This window comes from Erpetoichthys calabaricus, chromosome 5, assembly GCF_900747795.2.
Source record: "Erpetoichthys calabaricus chromosome 5, fErpCal1.3, whole genome shotgun sequence".
Classification (NCBI taxonomy): Eukaryota; Metazoa; Chordata; class Cladistia; order Polypteriformes; family Polypteridae; genus Erpetoichthys; species Erpetoichthys calabaricus.
The window spans coordinates 41,755,179-41,775,931 of record NC_041398.2 but is presented as its reverse complement, the minus strand read 5'-3'; the positions used below and the strand labels follow the sequence as shown (position 1 = coordinate 41,775,931).

At 38.0% G+C, this 20,753-nt stretch overlaps 1 protein-coding gene across 9 annotated transcripts in view; it reads left to right on the top strand.

The window, feature by feature from the left end:
- Positions 1-19,517, top strand: part of dysf (dysferlin, limb girdle muscular dystrophy 2B (autosomal recessive)) — a 311,739-nt gene extending 292,222 nt beyond the window's left edge. For all 9 annotated transcript variants that reach the window (XM_051928469.1, XM_051928467.1, XM_051928471.1 and 6 more), the window contains one exon: positions 14,195-19,517. In XM_051928469.1, coding sequence (XP_051784429.1) covers positions 14,195-14,242 — 48 coding nt within the window. In that variant the 3' untranslated portion in view covers positions 14,243-19,517. The remainder of the gene's footprint in view (positions 1-14,194) is intronic.
- Positions 19,518-20,753: the final 1,236 nt, after the last annotated feature.

Genomic DNA, 20,753 nt, shown 5'->3' with positions numbered 1-20,753 from the left:
TGAAAAAACTGCATCTAAGATACTTATAAATCCAAGATATTGTAGACCTTCTTTTAAGCTTCTGTTCCATTTTGAAAAGCCTCTTGGTGACGTTTTTGCACTGCTGTCCTATCTGTGACTCTAGCAATTTAGAGTTTTATCATATATTTTCTCCAGGAGTTCATGGAATAGCCTCTCAGGAAGTGTAGATCATTGTTTACAATTTATGGAAGATTAACATGGTTTTCTCAAGGCATTTTTTATAGGCATCTCAGGAGGAATTCCTGAAGGATTTGCTTTTTTCTTGGTTGTGGTCTTTCTTGAGGTTGCTGTTGAATTTTGCGGTCAACTTGCTGAGAGTTGGTTCCAAACCAAAACAGAGGACAGATGCAGCAGGGGTTCTTAACACACTTCCTCTGTGGCCCTCTTCATGGCCGTGGGAAATTCTTTGGGAAGAGACAGAGTTCAGTGTATCAATATATGTACTCAGATCAGTGCTAAAATTTCCATGAATTGTTCTTTAGTTTGGAGTCATGTTTTAGACCTATTAAATACATTTATAAAATCAGGCCATAAAAGCAGTTAATTCAATTTTTTATTACAATGCTACGCAATATCAAAACTTAATTATGGCTCATTTTAAAAATTGGGAAAACTCCTGTTTTCATGCTAGAATTTTATTTTTTTGCCTTAGATAAATGTTTTCTGTTTGTGGGACTTTTAATGCTTTGAATTTATAAGTTTAATGTTAATGTTTGTGTCTTTATTTAACATCTTTGAAAATGATTTTACTATTTTTGTTTATTCTTAAGTGTTATGCCACCATTTTACAAATCCAGCAGGAAGTCAATGGGTTACTATGAAGCACTGCACAATTTGTGTCATGAAAACTTGCTTATAAATTCCAGCATAGCACAATTAATCCTTTGTCCAAAATTACAGATTTGAACTGTGAACAAGTAGTGGTGAATGTTTTCTTGTAATAACTCTGTAACAACCGTGCTCATACTTGTATGATGGCAAGTTATATACTTTGGTTTTACAGCAAAATCTACTTACCCTTCAGTTCCTTACCTACCTTCCACTCAAGCTTCCCAGTCAACAGAAAAAAAACAGATAAATTAGTTAAAGATAAAGGTTCAGAAGGTATAAAATGAATATGTTAGAAGAGGATAAAATATAACACAAATACCCCAAATTTTCCGACCCCAATGCAGATGCAAATATTTACAGGTCAGGTCAAGTCAGGTTGGAGAGCATGCACTGGTACAGAGGGTTACCACACTCAACTATTTACAGTCATAGAAAAAAACGTGAAATTGTCTCAACCTCCCCTGTCTTAACTATGAAACTTACTTAATTATATAAAAAAAAATGTATATACAGTACACACAAAGTCCAATATGAAAACACTGTAACTGCACAGATTGAGAAATGGATGAAAACTGGGAAAGTCACAAATGATGAAATAACAGCAAAACATTGCTCAAATGGGGCTACAACAAAATGTGAACCAAAGCAGTCCCACCAGTGAGTCCAGATAGCAGTCCGACAGCCATGGGTAGTGGATGAGGAAAAGTCCAAACCACCTTATGCCCGTGCATAATTGGATGTTGTTCCTTTTGATGAAATAATAGCAGCATTTGTTATGATAGATCTCTTTTTTCCCTTGCTTCCTTTTCCCCTTTTCTTTTGCAATGTGCAGTCCTTTCTTTTAATATATGCAACCGGAAGTAACAGGAAAAAAGTTCAAGTGCTGTGATTGGTGACATTTGTACAGATGCAGAGGGGAAATTCTTCTTCAGTCGGTATATATTAGTGCTAGGCAATGATTCAAATTTTAAACCGTGATTAATCACAGACAATCACAACAATCACATTGTTATGCTCAAAATTCAAAAATGAACTCAAAAGTAGTGTATTGCGTGTATTTGGTTTGCAAACACTTTAAACAAATAAGGTGCTTTTTAACAGCAGTATTCCCTTTACATAGTAGCAGTTAAAATATTTCTTGTAAATCACAACTTATACATTAATATAATCAAATCAAATATAAAACCAAAGCTATTTGCCACTGCTACGGCATTAACATTTTTTCTAGTTTGTTACAGAAAAAGAGTTACCCTCAGAGTCCAGAGCCATGATCATAACATTATAACAGGCACCTTCTGAGCAACAGCAAGTTACCATTTCTAAATCTGTTTTCTTTTTTATCTGAACAGATACCAGCAGAAATATTTTCTTTTATCAGGGAGCAGCATAAACAGTCTATGTTCAGTAGCAACTCTTTGAGGTACTAATATTTTTTCTAAAAAACTCAGTTTTCTGAAAAGCGCACAAAGCAATGGTTTCACATATAATTCAACATTAAACGTCTGTTGCTGCCTGTTTGCAGCAGCAGTGGCTCGACGGCCAGCAGGGTCGGCACGGTGGGCTGGCTGTCTTTGTGAGACAGGTGCGCGCGGGTGGCAGTTGCAGTGGTTTGTACCTCCTATCATAATAAGTGTCTGTCGTCCCAGGCGAACGCTGCCATAGGTACATCAGAAACACAAATGTGTTCAGCACCACGATCAGCTGGGGACCGATCAGCTGATGCCAGTACCTCACTTTCGTTTTCGACCTATATCTCCAGATCACTTGCATCAAAATCTGAGTCTGACAAATAAGAGTCCGATTAAACGATAATACGAAAAAAAGTTTTGCTTTGAGCATTCACTTTGTTATCTCTCCACATACCGTTTTCGAAGCTGTTTGCTCTTCGCTACTCATGCACTCACAGGGAATCGAGGTCAAATCAACAAAGCTAACTTTCCTTCTAGCAAAAGCATATCGAAGAGCTCTGTAACAAGAAGATCACTGATCTCTATCAATCATTAGCGAGACTGATGGTTTCAAAATAATAATAACAAAAACTGCGTTAATACGCAGTAAAATAATTGTTAACGCAATAATAATGCGTTAACTTGCCCAGTCCTAATATATATATATATATATATATATATATATATATATATATATATATATATATATATATATATATTGTCATGCTTGGGTGACAGAATTGCACAGAAAACAGAGGAGGTTTGATCAAACCGTTCAGTCAAACCATTAGTCTGTGGATGGTAAACAGTGGTACTCAATTTCTTAATAGCAAAGCTGTCACACAATTGCTTCATCACGCGAGAAGTAAAAGGTGTGCCTTGATCAGTCAAAATTTCCCTAGGGATGCCAATACGAGTAAAAATCCCACACAGAGCTTTGGCTACAGCGGAGGAGTTGTCCTTTTTCAAAGCAGCCACCTCTGGATATCGTGTTGCACAGTCAACCAACACCAGCATATACTGATACCCACTTTTAGTGTTAGGCAAAGGGCCTACAATATCTAATCCCACCCTCTGAAACGGGATTTCCAAAATAGGCATAGGGCAAAGGGGAGCCCTAGGAGGCTTATAAGCGGAGACGATCTGACAGTCAGGACATGAAGTACAGAACCGTTCAACATCTTTTCCCATATTCAGCCAATAAAATCATTTTGATAAGCGATCTCTGGTCTTATCAGCCCCCAGGTGCCCTCACAAGATGTGAGAGTGGGACAGCTGCAAAAGAATTTCCCTATGCACTTCAGGTACAACTAGTTGTTCAATAAATTCCCCCATTAAATGGTCTGAAATCACTCTGAAAAGACAACCGTCTTTTTCTAGAAAGTGTGGAGCTTTGAAGCCCCCGGTATCACGTTCTTGGTAATATCAGTCACTAGCAGTGCGAGCCTGGTTAAATGCATATTCTAATGAGCCATCAGCATGCTGCAAGCGCACAAAATCCGCCTGCTCGCTAGTACTCGGTTTGAGTTCCGAGGCATTTGCAATCTGGAAGGATGTAGAAGGGTCTCCCTGCCAGTCTGGGAAATTGTGGGGGGTGTCTCCCTCAGTCTTGCTGGAGAGATCGGGTTCAATATTTAATTGGGGTTCTGGTACAATGTTTAATTGGAGCTCAAGATTATCCCCGACCGCCACTAGTTCTCCTTCTTCTTCCCCCCCACCAAGTTCAACAGGCGACTCAATGACTGGTGCGCGACGTTCAGCAATTAGTTTAGGAAAAAGGGCATTTCTTCTGCCTATCAGTAAAGGCTAGGGGCAGGTGTCTGAAACAGCAGACCAAACTTTAAAGTGACGACCCTTATAAGTTATAGGAAGAAGTAATGTCTGGTAGTCTTTAACATCTCCATGTACACAATGTATCTTTACGGTCTCAGTGTTACTAAGGTATCCGTCGTCAAGACAGTCCCTTCTGACAACACAAAGGTCACTGCCCGAGTCCAACAACGCTGATATCTTGCGGACCCCAAACTTCACCGATATCAATAAGCCATCTTTTTTTGTAGATGAATCGGGAGTACGCGAGCAACAAACTTCCGCCAAACCAGCTTCCATCGATTGAGCTGGAGACAGGTGACACTCCTTTGCCAAGTGACCGGAAACATCTTCGTTCAGTACCACTGCCAAAATATACCGGGCGACGTCCACAGCCTCGGCCGCCTCCCGCGTCTCCAGGAACGGGCATCTCATTAATAACTGTGTTTCCCGGAGGCCTTCCCGACGACATCCGATGATCAGGTCCTGAAGTTTGTCGATGTTCAGGTCTACGGTCAAGGTGACGAGAATGCCCTGGGCGGTCTCTCGGAGGTTGAAAGGCAGCATACGGAGCACCAAATCCACCACTTTTTCTCCAAGCGGTCTGAGAACCTTCTGAACGTTGAGATATAATCGTCAGTGATTCAATATTATGACGGAGAAACTCATCTCGGAGAAGTGCAGGTATCCCGGCTAATACTATGTTCATGACAACCTTTTCTACGACTCGCTCCATCTCGTCCCCCTCAAACCAACAATGTACTTTATGAATCAAATCTTGTATTTGCGACCGGATGGGACCGTCCGTATTCAGTTTCCAGTCATAAAGTGCAAAACCTTTAGACAAAAAGGTCGTGGTCTTACGCAAAAGAACTTGCTCCTTCAAGAAATAATAATTGCCAAGCTTATCATCAGGTACATTCCGTAAAGAAAGTAAGGCGTCACCAGACAAAAAAGGGGTGACGATAACGGCCCAGTGTCATTTGTCCCATCCCAACAAAGTCGCCACTTGCTCAAAAGCCAAAAGAAACATCTCTGGGTTATCGGAAGGACCCATCTTCGTCAGCACATTCTTAGCATTGTCTGGTAGCGGAGGCAGTGGAACGATTCGCCGAATATTTTGAGGCGGAACATTCTGTTGGGGGATCGGATCATCCTCTGGATCGTAAGGTAGTGGAACATTCTGAGTGATTTGAAATATGTCCTCGGCATCCATCTGTGCAACCACCCCTGGTACCACTTGTCACGCTTGGGTCACAGAATTGCACAGAAAACAGAGGAGGTTGAAGAGACTGAAATTTTATTCAAACACTGCAAACAAACATATGTCCCTAAAAGGTTTTAAATGTGCTCCTTGACAGGACAGAGTTGACACTTCCGTTTCTCAATTAAAAGTAAGCACAGGTATCTTCTTCTTCGAAGGAGTATATGTCAGGAGCAGGAAAAGTCTGAGAGAGAGAAGGAGAAGCCAAACAATCAATTCCAAACTGACAGAAGCCCGTACAAGCTTTTTAAGTAAGCAGAGTACCGCGCGAGAGGCAAATTAAGCGACAGAACCGCCAGAAAGGTAAGGAGGAATGTGAAGGTAGTCTGTCAACGTTTTTCAGGGGTTTTCCCAGCATCATCTGTATTCTCTGGAGGTGCGATCAGCTCCGCAGCTCACAATATATACAGTACAGTGCAAAAGTTTTAGGCAGGTGTGAAAAAATGCTGTAAACAAAGAATGCTTTCAGAAATATAAATAATGATTGTTTATTGTTATCAATTTACAAAATGCAAAGTGAGCGAACAAAAGAAAAATCTAAATCAAATCAATATTTAGTGTTACTACCTTTTGCCTTCAAACCAGCATCAATTCTTATAGGTACACTTGCACAAAGTCAGGGATTTTGTAGGATTATAGTCCGGTGTATGATCAACCAATTATACCAAACAGGTGCTAATAATCATCAATGTCACACGTAGGTTGAAACACAGTCATTAACTGAAACAGAAACAGCTGTGTAGGAGGCTTAAAACTCGGTGAGGAACAGCCAAACTCTGCTACCAAGGTGAGGTTGTGGAAGACAGTTTCATGTCATGGCAAGATTGAGCACAGCAACAAGACACAAGGTAGTTATACTGCATCAGCAAGGAGCTGGGACTCCCTGCTATGACTGCCAGAATGTTGTGGGAGCGGATAAACTCTGGTGAAACACTCCCCTCGCTACATACTCTGATCTTGAGAAGTTCCTGTCAGCTGTAGATGCTGTCGGCTCGACAAGATGTAGGTAAAACAAGTAGTAATACAAGCACACACATGCACACTAAACACTGAAACGCTGCAATAGTATGTAATTTGTATCCACTTTATAATTTGTAATTTGTAAGTAATATCCACTCCCTGCTATCCTTAACAGCACAGATGGAAATACGTGGTGACATGACTCACTCAGTGTCATGTAGCAAGTATCTTAGTAGGAAACAGCAGCCTTTTCTGTTACACAGCATATCTTTTCCGCCATTATTCCTTGTCTTGTTGTTATATTGGGTCTTTATTATAAATTGCAGTGGACTCACATCACTAAGCATCTCGGTTTGAAGATTTGCACTGTGGTGAACTGCCAGTGGTCAGTTGCGAACCCACCACATCTGGCTCAGAAGCAATCTCCTTACAGCATGAGCTAAACGGAGAGCTCCTTTACTCAGCCTTGCACACTGGTGACATCAGCTGATCTCTCACTGTATTAGCTCACACCTTTCCTGAGCACTGTCGACACCCCATAGGCAAGTCAGGTCAAGTCAAGTCATTTATTTATATAGCGCATTTAAAAACAACAGCAGTTGACCCAAAGTGGTTTCCAGTTAAAAAGAATACTACATACATAGCAAAAATGTATAAATAAAATCATAAATTAGAATAAAATAAATAAATAAAATCACCTGAGAACATACATACAAGATTAAATAAAATTAAAATGAACCTAAATGTAATACAATCAACAGCTGATTAAGAAGAAAAGGGTAAGAGTTATTAAAATGAGATTAAAAGTAACATAGTGGACTAACTAAAACCCAAGGAGAACCTCAAACTGAAATGAAAGCAAGAGAAAAAAGGTGGGTCATTAATTTAGACTTAAACTCATCAACAGCACGACAGGACTTAATGCTGAAAAGAAGACAATTCCAAAGTTTGGGCGCAGCTACAGAGAAAGCCTGGTCACCTTTGGTTTTGAAACGTGAATGAGGAACTGAGAGAGGAGCTGTTGTGAGGATGACCTAAGTGACCTGGGGGCTGAATACGGAATTAGCAGATCTGAAATGTAAGGAGGGGTTAATCCATTAAGTGCTTTAAAAACAAATAGGAAAATTTTAAAATCAACTCTGCATTTCACAGGTAACCAGTGCAAATAAGCTAGAATAGAAGCGATATGCTGTCTTGTCTTTGTTCCAGTTAAAAGTCTAGCAGCTGCATTCTGAATCATTTGAAGTCTAGAAAGTGTGGACAGGGAATTACAGTAGCCATGCGAAGAGGTGATAAAAGCATGGATAACTATTTCCAGGTCCTTATGAGATAACATTGGCTTTAATTTATTATTATTATTAATTTAGAGTTCTAAGATGATAAAAGATGTCCTTTACAATGCTGCTGACTTATTTATTAAAATTTCCAAAAACACACCAAGGATTTTAACCTTATGCAAATTTACAGATAGTGACAGAGTTTGGGGTCCAAATATAATTACTTCAGTTTTGTATTCATTTAGTTGATGGAAGTTCCTTTCCATCCAGCATTTAATATTATCTAAGCAATTAAAAAGTTTTTTTAGAGAGCAGGTGTTATCAGCTGTAACTGGTGTATAACAACAACAACATTTATTTATATAGAACTTTTTCATACAAATTATGTTACTCAAAGTGGTTTACAAGATGAAGAAAGAAAAATATAAAAATTAGATTAGGCAATACTAAGTAAAAAAGAATAAAGTAAGGTAGATGGCCAGGAGGACAGAAAAAACAAAAAAATTCCAGAGTGTTAGAGAAAAATAACAAAATCTGCAGGGTTTCCAAGGCCACGAGACCACCCAGCATCCATTGGGCATTCTACCTAACATAAATGATCTAAATCATTCCCTGTGCTTTTCAGGCTTCATGTGGAAGAAATAGATGATGATGGTTATGTTGGACATCTGGCCTTCAATCCATCAATGTGAGGAGTGCATGGTGCTTTGATCAGGTGGTGGTGGCGCAGATCGCCAATACAGAAAGCCAGAAAAAGAACAGCAGAGAAAGTAGGGGATTGTAGGTAAAACTGAGTGTCATCTGCGTAACAATAATACAAAAAGTGCATTTTTTTGAAGATAGAGCCAAGGGGGATAATGCATACTGAGAATAAAAAAGGACTTAAATTGAACCTTGGGGAATGCCACAATTAATGGGAGTGGAGAATGAAGAACAGTTGCCTATTCTGACTGAGAAGCGTCTTTCTCTCAGGTAGGAGGTAAAGCATTTTTACACTGGGCCCTGCAAACCAACTTCTGCCTCCAAGCGTTTTAAAAGAATATCATGGTCTATTCTGTCAAAATGCACTAAGATCAAGCAGAACTAAAACTGTACAAGAACCAGAATCGACAGTGACAAGAATGTCATTCTGTACCTTCAGCAGGGCAGATTCTATGCTATGTAGTGCACTAAAGCCAGACTGGAATTTATAAAAGACGTTAAACTTGTTCAAGTAGGTGGAGATCTGGGAGAATATGACTTTTTGTAATATCTTAGAAATAAATGGTAGCTTGGAGATTGGCCTATAGTTTTATGGCCATTGGGATGTAGACTAGGTTTCTTTAATAGTGGTTACACATATCATACAGATCAACTAATTTTTTTTTGTCAGACTGGTGCTCATTAGTAGATTTATAACAGGTTATGCAACATCCCAAAGAGCCCAGAGATGGAAAATTCAACAGTGCTTTCAGAGTGTAAGGGAAGATTCAAACTGATCACACTCAGAAGACAACCTGCAGTTCAAATGGCGTCTGTCATTTTAAGAATTGTGAGGTTCACGCCAGAGTGATAGTGGATGTGGACCTAATTCTCTTGACTATGTGGGTCTATGCTTTCAAGAACCACAGTACATAAAGATACACATGTAGAATATGAATGCTGACTTTGCACTGTCAGATTGTTTAGTCTCAGATGTAAGAATATAGCTTTTGAAGTGAAAGAAACCAAACGTGGTGCTTTGTTAAATAAAGCTATGATTGGGTATTTTGTATGGGCGTATATGAAATGAAAAAACCACGTGGAGCAGTAAATGTACAACTTCTCAAGACCACTTGAATGAGTGGTTCTGGATCTCACTTAAATTTCATTCAGAAAAAAATCTTATTTTGGTAAATGGTTTCAAGGCTGGTTTTCAGTCAAAGGACTGAAAATAATAATAAAAAAAAACCTTTTGAAGATAATAGGCTTTAGTCATCAAATTACAAGCAAGTTCAGTAGGAGTCATTCAGTATCCAGGATCATCTTGACTGGTCCCACTTATCTTTGTTTCCAGCTGCCAAGCAAACAGTTTGAAAACTTAGCTTTAATGTCTGACTGCTTAACCACTAATTACAGAATTAGCTAACACATTAGCTAATTCTGTTATTAGATACATTTCAATGAATGTATACATAATGCAGTTTTATTAAATTAATTTCAGTAGCATATATCAATTTTATTGACTGACAATTTCAACACTCTGTATAGTCTTTTTATATAATACACTTCCGTGGCTGTCCATTTGTCTGTCCAGGATTTTAAATCACCTGTAGCTTGCAAACCGTTTGACCTATTGACCTGAAATTTGGTACACATATACTATGTGACGACTACTATCCGCTTTTGGGGTGATGATTGACCTCCAAGGTTATTCCTCTTTTTATTTTATTTTATTGTACAATAAACTCTCAACAGCATGCAGCAGGGCGGCTGTGTGGCGCATGTGTACGGACGTCATTCTCATCCCTACCACCTTCACCGTCACTTCCTCTACCTCTTCATATCTTAAATCATTCTTGAGGCAGATTGAAGACTTAAGTACCAGCTTAAGTGAAAAATTAAGAAAAAAAACGTAATTGCAACACAAAAACTGACTTAATCAGTTTTAATGCGAAAAGTTGCAGACAGAAGAAGAGAAGAAACAGGCCGCTAGTGTGGAGAAAACAAGAGCTGCTCACGAAGTAGCAAATGCATCAACCTCTGAACAAACGAATGCTAAACGTACAGAGAAAGAGTATGAAAACTATGAATGCTCAAGCCAAGTGTATTCACTGCACGTTATCATGCAGGGCACTGTTACTGGTCAAGTTTGTGCCCAAAATTTCCCTTTGGGCACAAATAAAGTACAGTAGAACCCACATATCCACAAGTTTAGTTTCCGTAGTTTTAGTTTTCTGGAATTTACCTTGGCCCAAAAATATGAAATGTTTAATTGCAGAAATAAACAATCACTTTATTCTGTGTGCAGCATGTGGCGAAAACCAGGGTGTTCATGCTGTATGTGTCTAATAGCACTTTTGCCGTGCTGATGTGTCAAGTACAGTATAAACCAGCCTTTAGCCTCTAGCATTCTCGCTGTCTGCATTCATTACCATATTATCACAATGTTCTTGTGAAAATGACCATTAAATTTCCTTGACAGTGGCCCCAAAGTGCATTCAAAGTATATCTAGTGATGCTGGTAGTTCTTCAACTGCTAAGAGAAGCGGTGTAGTGATTTCTATCAATGAAATCAACGAAGAATGGAGAAGCCATTCTCCATTCCAGGCTCCACTCCAGGCTAGGATATTTTCTAGGAAAAAAATGTAAATATGTAATTGAAAAATATGTTTAAACTGTATGCGTGTACAAGATATTTTTTATTGCTCCATCATCCTTTGACGATTAAGCTAAAATGTCAGAATCCCATTCATTTGTGAGAGTGCACAAGTAAAATAATGTACAATATATTTTATTATTCAACGTTGCTACTGTCTGAAGGTGCAAGTTGTATCAATTAAGATAGGCTAGATTACATTATACGCTATTTGTCCATTAAGATTTAACATAAGTATTTATGTAAATGAAAAATGACTGATAAATAGGGTTCACTATTATCCATGGTTTTAGGCATACAGTGATCCCTCGCTATATCGCGCTTCGCCTTTCGCGGCTTCACTCCATCGCGGATTTTATATGTAAGCATATTTAAATATATATCGCAGATTTTTTGCTGGTTCGCGGATTTCTGCGGACAATGGGTCTTTTAATTTCTGGTACATGCTTCCTCACTTGGTTTGCCCAGTTGATTTCATACAAGGGACGCTATTGGCAGATGGCTGAGAAGCTAGATTGCTTACTCTTCTCTCTCTCTTGCGCTGACTTTCTCTGATCCTGACGTATGGGGATTGAGCAGGGGGGCTGTTCGCACACCTAGACGATACGGACGCTCGTCTAAAAATGCTGAAAGATTATCTTCACGTTGCTATCTTTTGTGCAGCTGCTTCCTGAAACGACATGCTGCACGGTGCTTCGCATACTTAAAAGCTCAAAGGGCACGTATTGATTTTTGAATGAAAAACAAACTCTGTCTCTGTCTCTCTCTCTCTCTCTCTCTCTCCCTGCTCCTGACGGAGGGGGTGTGAGCTGCCGCCTTCAACAGCTTTGTGCCGCGGTGCTTCGCATACTTAAAAGCCAAACAGCCCTATTGATTTGTTTGCTAGAGATTGTTTTCTCTATCTATGTGACATTCTGTGCTCCTGACACGCACTCCTTTGAAGAGGAAGATATGTTTGCATTCTTTTAATTGTGAGACAGAACTGTCATCTCTGTCTTGTCATGGAGCACAGTTTAAACTTTTGAAAAAGAGACAAATGTTTGTTTGCAGTGTTTGAATAACGTTCCTGTCTCTCTACAACCTCCTGTGTTTCTGCGCAAATCTGTGACCCAAGCATGACAATATAAAAATAACCATATAAACATATGGTTTCTACTTCGCGGATTTTCTTATTTCGCGGGTGGCTCTGGAACGCAACCCCCGCGATGGAGGAGGGATTACTGTAAACGGTAGGTCTTGAAATGTATCCCCATCGATACAAGGGTTGTACTATCTATCTATCTATCTATCTATCTATCTATCTATCTATCTATCTATCTATCTATCTATCTATCTATCTATCTATCTATCTATCTATCTATCTATCTATCTATCTATCTATCTATCTATCTATCTATCTATCATATTGTACCTTTCTTATCTGTCTATCTAACAGGCCATTCAGCGCAACAAAGCTCGTCAATCCTATCCACCTAATTTCTCCAAAATAATATCAAGTCTAGTTTTACAGGTTCCTACAGTTCTATTGTCTACCATACCACAAGTACTTAGTAGCTTATTCTAAGTACCTATGTTTCTCTGTGTAATGAAAAACTTCCTAATGTTTGTATGAAATTTACCCTTAACAAGTTTCCAACTGTGTCCCCGTGTTCTTGTTGAACTAATTTTAAAATAACAGTCTCGATCCAAAGTACTAATTCCCTTAATAAATTTAAACCATTCAAAGATGTCACCTCTTAAATTCTGTTTGCTTAAACTGAAAAAGCTGAACTCCTTATAATCTTTCCTCATAACTCATAACCTACATTCCTGAAATTAGCCTAGTTGCTGTTTTCTGGACTTTCTCTAGCACTGCTATGTCTTTTTTGTAATATGGAGACCAACAGAACACATTGTGGTTCAGGTGAGACTATTATAAAGCATAACTTCCTTTGCCTCATACTTTACATGTTGTGCTATATAACCTAACATTCTTTTGGCCTTGCACTTACTTTTTTTACATATCATGTTTTCGAGTTCAAGCCTTTCTGTAATAATTCGACTGAATGTATGTTATCTGCCATTCAACCTCGTGTGGTGAATGCATTGACATTAAAGGTTCCCATGATTACATTCATCTGGTAAAACGTTCACTTCTGTGTAGCCTCTTTCATTTGGGAGTGCCATCTCAAAGCACTGATTTGGATGACTTTTTTGTATGAGCAGGACCAAACAGATTAAGTGACTGGCTGCTGTATATTAAGAATGGCTTCCATTCCAATTTGTAAGAGTTAGTTTCTTGCCATAGTATTGTCTATTGTCTGCAAATTGGAAATTCATATCCAGGACTTCACCAGTCTTCATTTAAGGTTCATATAATATTGCGTTGTGCCTTCAAGTGTTTTTCAATGAGCTCATAAGAACTGCAAAACAATAAAAACAAGATCATAAAATAAATTAATGAGGACGTGTCATTCATCTCTATGTTGAAAATTAGTTCCTCTTTATTTTTGTTTCCAAAATAGTATTGAGTCAAGATGTTGAGTTCCTCAGGGTGCTACTTCATGCCACACTGTTAGGCAGCTGTTTCTTTGCGTGGGAATGAGGTTTTGGACATCTTTGTGAACTGATATTTATGTGACAGCATCCACTCCTTCTGCCTGTCCGTCAGTCTTTATTGTTATCTAGTTTATGATAGGCGGAGTGAGAGTCCGCTTTTTGTTATTCTTGTAGTTGTTACTAAATTCATTTTTTATGATGGGGAAATACACATAGACCAGTAGAAAGGTGGAATGTTCACTTTCAGTACTTCAGTAGGGAAACTGGAAAAGGTGCATTGTGGGGGGCAGCTCTCAGTCGGTGGAGAAGCCATGGTTATATGTTAGTGAACATGTTTGGCAGATAGTATGTTAATATCATGTACATTTGATGTGCTCCAAATTCAATATGGCACAAATACTTGTTTTAACTTAATTCATTAATTGTAATTTCTATCAAACCAAGACACACTCCCTTCAAAATGGGCAATATTTACATTTCTAACTGAAAACAAATGTTGATTGTACTACATGATATTTCTTAAGGGAAGTTATTGTTTACACTTGCTTAGAATTTGTATCTGATAAGGAGCCAAAGACTCTGCTTAGGAATAAGCCAATGTCAACTGAAATAACTGCATTCTGATTGTTTATGCTTTTAAAATGGCCACTAATGAGTGGCAATGTTTAATCTTGTTTCCTGTTTTATTTACCTTCTTTTCCAAAAACAGAATTATGCTGCTATGAAGTTGGTGTCACCTTTCAGCCGTGCACAGTAAGAAATCCTGGGTGACAATTACACAAGAATGAAGAGAAGTTCTCTCTAATCAGCAGACATTCACCAGCCTGAGCAAGAATAAGAGTGATGATCAGAGGGCTGTTTGCGGGTGCACATGGCCTCTCCTTGCCTGTATTTTTTAAAAATAAACTTTTCATTTTCATGGTATTTAGGAAGTTAAGGCTCTGGAAGCCCCAAGAAAATTTTTTAGCTAGTCGAAGAAAGTGTGTAAATGACCATGGTCCTTCAGTAAGATTTGCTTCTATGAGAAATAATGTACAGTAATAGTATTTGATACAAGAAATACATCAGATGCTTCCAGGTTTAAGGCAATGCCTGTTACTGTATTTATAAACAAAAGTTCAAAACCAAAGCCTAATACTAGCATGGCAATTATGTTCCTAAGAGTTATTGCACATTCATTACTGTGCTGCTCAGATCTGTGTACATGAGCATAAGATACCTGACTCAATACAAACATATAAGGTGGAACGTTTACTCCTATCATTAAGCATCAGATACTAATGTGTGACAGAACTCAGATGTTAAACCATTGTAATAGCCAGCTAGTGTGGAAACAGCAAAGTATGGTGGCTGCAATTCTATTATCATCTAATTCAAATATTATGCACAAAAATCAGTCCAAATAATATATTTTCATGCACAGCTTGCTACCTCTCTCTTTCGTTCTGTACATTTTTGCTTATATGAATCTAGTTTGCCTCTAGACATAGATAGATAGATAGATAGATAGATAGATAGATAGATAGATAGATAGATAGATAGATAGATAGATAGATAGATAGATAGATAGATAGATAGATAGATAGATAGATAGATAGAACTTTATATTTACATTTCAAAGGAGCCTAGTTTCACAGTTCCTATAGCCAACATTTCTTGCACAAGCTAAATACATATCCACTGTAGATGAGGTTCAAAGTAAAGTAAATTTGGATGTAAAATACATCAGTCTTGAAAAAACTCACATATATCTACATGACCACGAGATGCAAATTATTGATTATATTTGCTGTTGTGGCCACAAGGGGGTGCACCTGATTCACAAACCACAGACCCAATGTTATCCACCACAATTCCAGGTTCAAATAAAGGATTTTTATTTCTCATCCACCATTTTTTGTGAACACAGCCAAAAAGCACACAATTACAACTACAAGATTCTTTTGCTCGTTCCGCCCTTCCTGATGAGTGTTGCCTGCTCCCTCCCAACTTTGGCTCTTTTTATCTCGGACCCGATGTCCAGTGTTTGTTGAAAGCGCTTCTGGGTCAGGTGAAAGTCCCACAATGCCAGGATTATAAACCACAGCAACACCACCTGGCAGCACCCATGGAGCCCTAAAGGGCAGTACTCTGGTACTCCAGTTCACAGTATGCCCTATGGGTACCGAAGCTCAGGACTGCCACCATCTAGCATATTGGGGGCTGAGGGAAATATTAATCAAATATCATCTTCCCCTGGTCTTTCCATTACATTGGACTCCAGGCTGGATAAGGGTCTCTGTTCAACTCTGGCCCTGATGCTAGTCCATTACACTATACACTACAGTCCTAGTAACCATTTTTCTATATTAAAATATTTAAGCAAAATATGCTGAACTTGATTTGACTAAAGTATCAAGAATATAATGATAAATCAGTTTTAAACATTAATTTGTTTTTTCTTATTTATTTAATTATTTATTTGCCAAGCAGTAAGTAAGAAATTGAGTTCTCAGTCCCTCTGAGTCGACATTACTGATATACAGTACTGTTACAGAGCATACACACTTGTACCAGCAACGTAGCTTATTTCATGAGATATGCATTCGTTACATTTTGTAGCATAAATTCATGTAAAAATGGGCATTGACAAAATATAAAAAAATATTGATTTCATTTGAGGGAAAGAGAGAAGAAACACAATGTTGGGTATGTCTGTTTAACTGTTTAAAGTAAATTGCTCTGTAGAAAATGGCATGTGGTCGAATAGTCTTGTAAATGTTAATAACTCTGGGTGAAAAACCATGACAAGTATTTGAAACTTGGACATTTTTGTTGTCTAAGGGGAGGGTATGTAAATACCCACTTTGCCTGAATACTATGCAACCCGAGGACCACAAATATGTCTACTCCAGATGTGCCTCCATCATCTTGCATTATTGTATATCTCTCTTTCTCACTCTTTCTATTAATTATGTTTTCAAAGCATTTTACACAGCTCATTTTGTGTAAACTTCTACAAGTATCCACATGTAGGCGACTTAATATCTGCCTGTACTGTTTATTTTATATAATATTTGTACTACTGTATAATAAATCACCTGTTGTGATAGGATGAAGGAGAAGTAATAAAAAAATTACTTTTCAAAATCAAAGGTTCTCCTGGAGGAGGTTTCAATGTTAAAATAAGAAGCATGAAAGAGCAAAATAATGTGATTTAAGTAGAAATAGTCAGAATGAACCAGCAAACAACACCTAAAAAGAAGTAGAATTAACATCTGTAACACCTGCCTGGCCAGCCTGTCTGTCCCAATAGTGGCATTCCATTGTTCCCTAATTATCGCCTATATTCTTCTTCACTTTGCTGCTTCCCTTTTCTTGCCTTTTCTGGCCACTCTTAATGCCTGCTTATAAATGGTTTCTCTGCTTCTGTGTGTCTTCTTAGCTGTTTTTGTGTACATACGGGACAGCGTATATGCAGAAACACAGGTTTTCCTGAAAATTCATATATCAATCAGTGGATCATCATTTTGTATAGTGCCTTTGACATTAAGTGCTGGGACAATAATGTTTCATAAAACAATATACCAAAAATATTTAGCATATAGTTTGTGGCAGCAATGACAGTTGTGAATGCAGTGAGGAAGTTTTAGGGTGCTAACTGGGTCATCTGTTTGATTGTCTGGAGGCAGCAAAATCAACGGTAAACAAAAATAACGCTCATTGGCATGTATCGCTTCAGCGGGAATGTCACAGAAAGAGACTAAAGGCAGTCACTCTAGAGGAGCACTGGCCAGTAATGATGCCTCCTTAAGGGACACGTGGAACAAGGTGACAGCTAGACCAGAGGAGCTGGGGCTAAATGCCTTCACCTGGCTCATTGGCACTGTGGGGAAAGAAGGAGATGTCAATGTTAGCTGCAGTGCCCCCTTTCAACGGGGCCTGTGAGGAGGTCCTCCGATGCGCATACGTGACACGTTAATATTGAGAAATTTTGGGAAAAAAAAAACAATACCGAAAAGGAAACCTGAATAACTTTGTTGCTGTTAAAGAAACTAATGCATTTTGAAATCAATTGTGGCTGGGTGCAGGAATGACTGGTCACCACACAAATGGAAATGTGGGACACCAACTAGGTCTTCCCATTTAATAATAGAAGTCCAAACAAAAATAATGCCTCTTTAACGTTAAAGTAAATAACCTCTTGGGCACACCAACAAAGTACAGTATCTGTCTTTTCGCTGTAGAATAAGGGTCAATCACTCGCACTCCTTCTGGCGGGTTGCTCTAAGTGTATATGACACCTTCTTCCGGGCAGCCAAGCTTCTTATCATGCACAAACCGGAAAGGAGGAGCTAAATGCCTTCACTGGGCCATTTCTTGTGTGGTGCGGAGAGAAGGAGAAAAGAATGTTAGCGACAGCGCCCCTTCTCACCCTCTCACTTACCTCGATTGAGCCTAACTTTGTTCTGATCTTATTTAGCTTCGCTCAGATTCTTAGCAGTTGGCTTCATCTGAATTTGGCACTCACCATCTAAGAAAATATCTAAAAAGGTCTAACTGGCAATAAAATTACGTATTAAAGTCTATGGCATGTATTAGGATTTCTTTTAGGTATACACAACAGAAATGTTTCCTCTACTCAGAAAAAAAGTGCATGACATACAGTACAATATCCCTTTCAAGTCAAACAGCTGTAAAATAATTTAACATATTAATTTGACACAAAAAGTCCCCACAATGAACAGTTTTATGGGTCCTTTCAGATGATAGCAGTTAATAGAATAATAAACATTACCATACACTCAGTAAAATTGTTAAATAGCATACTGACAGTTGATTTCATGCATCTTCTTATTATTTTCAAATCTAATTAACCTTTATGTTTTAAAAACTTAACATAGCGTCAAGCTGGATGTTAGTGTGCTTGATGACTTGTTTTAGTTCTGATGCCTGCTTTTCTTTGGAGCCATCTTTAGCATCCAAGGATTAAATTCACAGTGATCATAAACTGAAGAATACCTGTATTCCTGTACAGTATATTTAAATGTAATATATACACATGAAAAACACACCTCATCCATATGTGTAGGTATATTGTACATGTCTGTATATATATTTTATATGCCAAAAATAGCAGTACCTCTTAGGCCATTGCTTGAATTTGTACTGAGATTTCAAGCAAACCTTGACACTGTTGAGTTTTTTTATTGCCTGACATACTGTATGTAGCATAAAATTATGCTGTAATATGTAGCAATTATATACGCTATGCAATTTTTGTAAGGATTCTTTAAATTACTATGACAAAGCAAATATATCACTATAAATGCTGTCTAGAATGACAGGAATGCATTTTAAAGAATTATTGATTTAACACATCTTTGGAAAGCTGTGACTCATGGACATGACGTTTAAAATAAAGTAGCACTACTCTGTTGTTATGTCTAACTCAGTGCACTCCAGTTAGTCCAGAATCAACAGCAGGGGCTAAACAAGTAGGTAGTGCAATCTAGGGGCTCCTAGGCTTATCAGATCAAATCTCACAGCGTACCTATGTTCTTCTTTTCATTATATTCTCCTCAACAGTATTTTTTCTATCAAATATTATTATGCTCTTCATGTATATTGTCTTGTCATGAAGCTCATGTTACAGCAGCTGGCATTTTCCAGTTTTATTTGAGAAAATGACAGCATTGCAAAGATCTATTGTGCAGAGATCAATAGAGAGCACTGTTCAGATATAAGTAACAGACATGTTTTGGTGAGTCATTAATTTATACTACTTGAAATGCCTTGGTTAGATTTGGCAGAAGCACCAGGAAAAAGCAGTGATTTACATTTACATTTATTTATTTAGCTTAGCCACTAGACCACACTGTCTACCCAAGTGAATCCTTAGCTGGTGCCTTAAAGTTGTTTTTTTTTTTGTCAGCTTGTGCCTTCTGTAATTTATCAGAAAATGTACCATGTGACTGTGCTAAATCAATGGTGACAGATTTTTTTATGATGCACTTCATTTGCTGAAAATATTAAAAACACACTGAATATTACCTTTGCTGCTTCCTTTTGTATGTTTATCAGAAAAGGGACAAATGGGGGGTCCATGAGTGGTCACATGTGATCTTGACTCCAGAGCCCCTCAATGTGATAATACTACACAGTCTGTAGTTTGTTTTTTTTTTTAATTAAAAGTGTCACCCCTCACTGGAGTTGCTGTTCTTAATGGAGAATGGCAGACTGAAGAAATCTAACAGAAGACTTTCTTTAATCAGCTGGTTTCATTTACATATATTGACTACGAAGCACGTCAAACACACCAATCAGCATATAGATATCAAGTATTATATAAAATCCCAAAATAGTTAATTATTAAGAGTCATGGGTAATACCTAGTTAAAAGAAATAAGACTTCTTGTATGTAAAGTGCTATCAAACAACAGAATGTACAATTACATTTTTTATATGACCTTGTTTTTGTAATTTAAATCTGCTTTTACAAATGTCAGTATGTCCTAGGTAAACAGGCAGGCAGCTATTTTCTTTTACCTTACACACCACTAACCCCTTAAGTCTGTGGCAGATTGATGTTTGAAGGAATAAAAGATGATAAATGATTAAAAACCCTTGCATTGGCAACAAAGGGCATGGAAATTATAGGCAAGGGACTTAATTAATAAAATTAAAAATCTCAGATTGTGTTATTCCCACATATCTCAATGGCAACCCAAAAGGAACAACTGTCATATTATGCAGGGCATCTGAATGAGACTAAAACCTTATAACAGACAACTTCTTGTTATGATTTGGTATGATTTTGGGTCCTCAAAAGCAACCAGTGTTTATTTCCATTGTTAGGTCTGATTTCAGCATTGCTAGGGGTGTGGCTTCTGAGGTTGGGACCCATGCGTGATTGACGAGATGGGACAAGTGGGCGAGTACGAATACAAATACTTACGTGATATGCAGATACCAAATCTCTAAAGTATTCAAAGCTTCTCTTATTCTCACCTATGATTATTGTCTCTCGTATTGGGCTTCAGTTTTTATATCATTTAATTTATATGTTTCATTTTATTTTGTTTTTATGTGCATTTCCAGTTTTTGCTCAAATGTTTACATGCCAGTTGACTGACAGAACACTTCTACTTTAATCTCAGCTCTACTATTGAAACAATTCCAACATTCTATTTTTTTTCTTTTTTGAAGTTTTAGGGGAATTTAATTAAGGAATTGGGCAGTATCAGAATGAAACAGATCCCAGAATTGATGTATAGCACACTTTACAA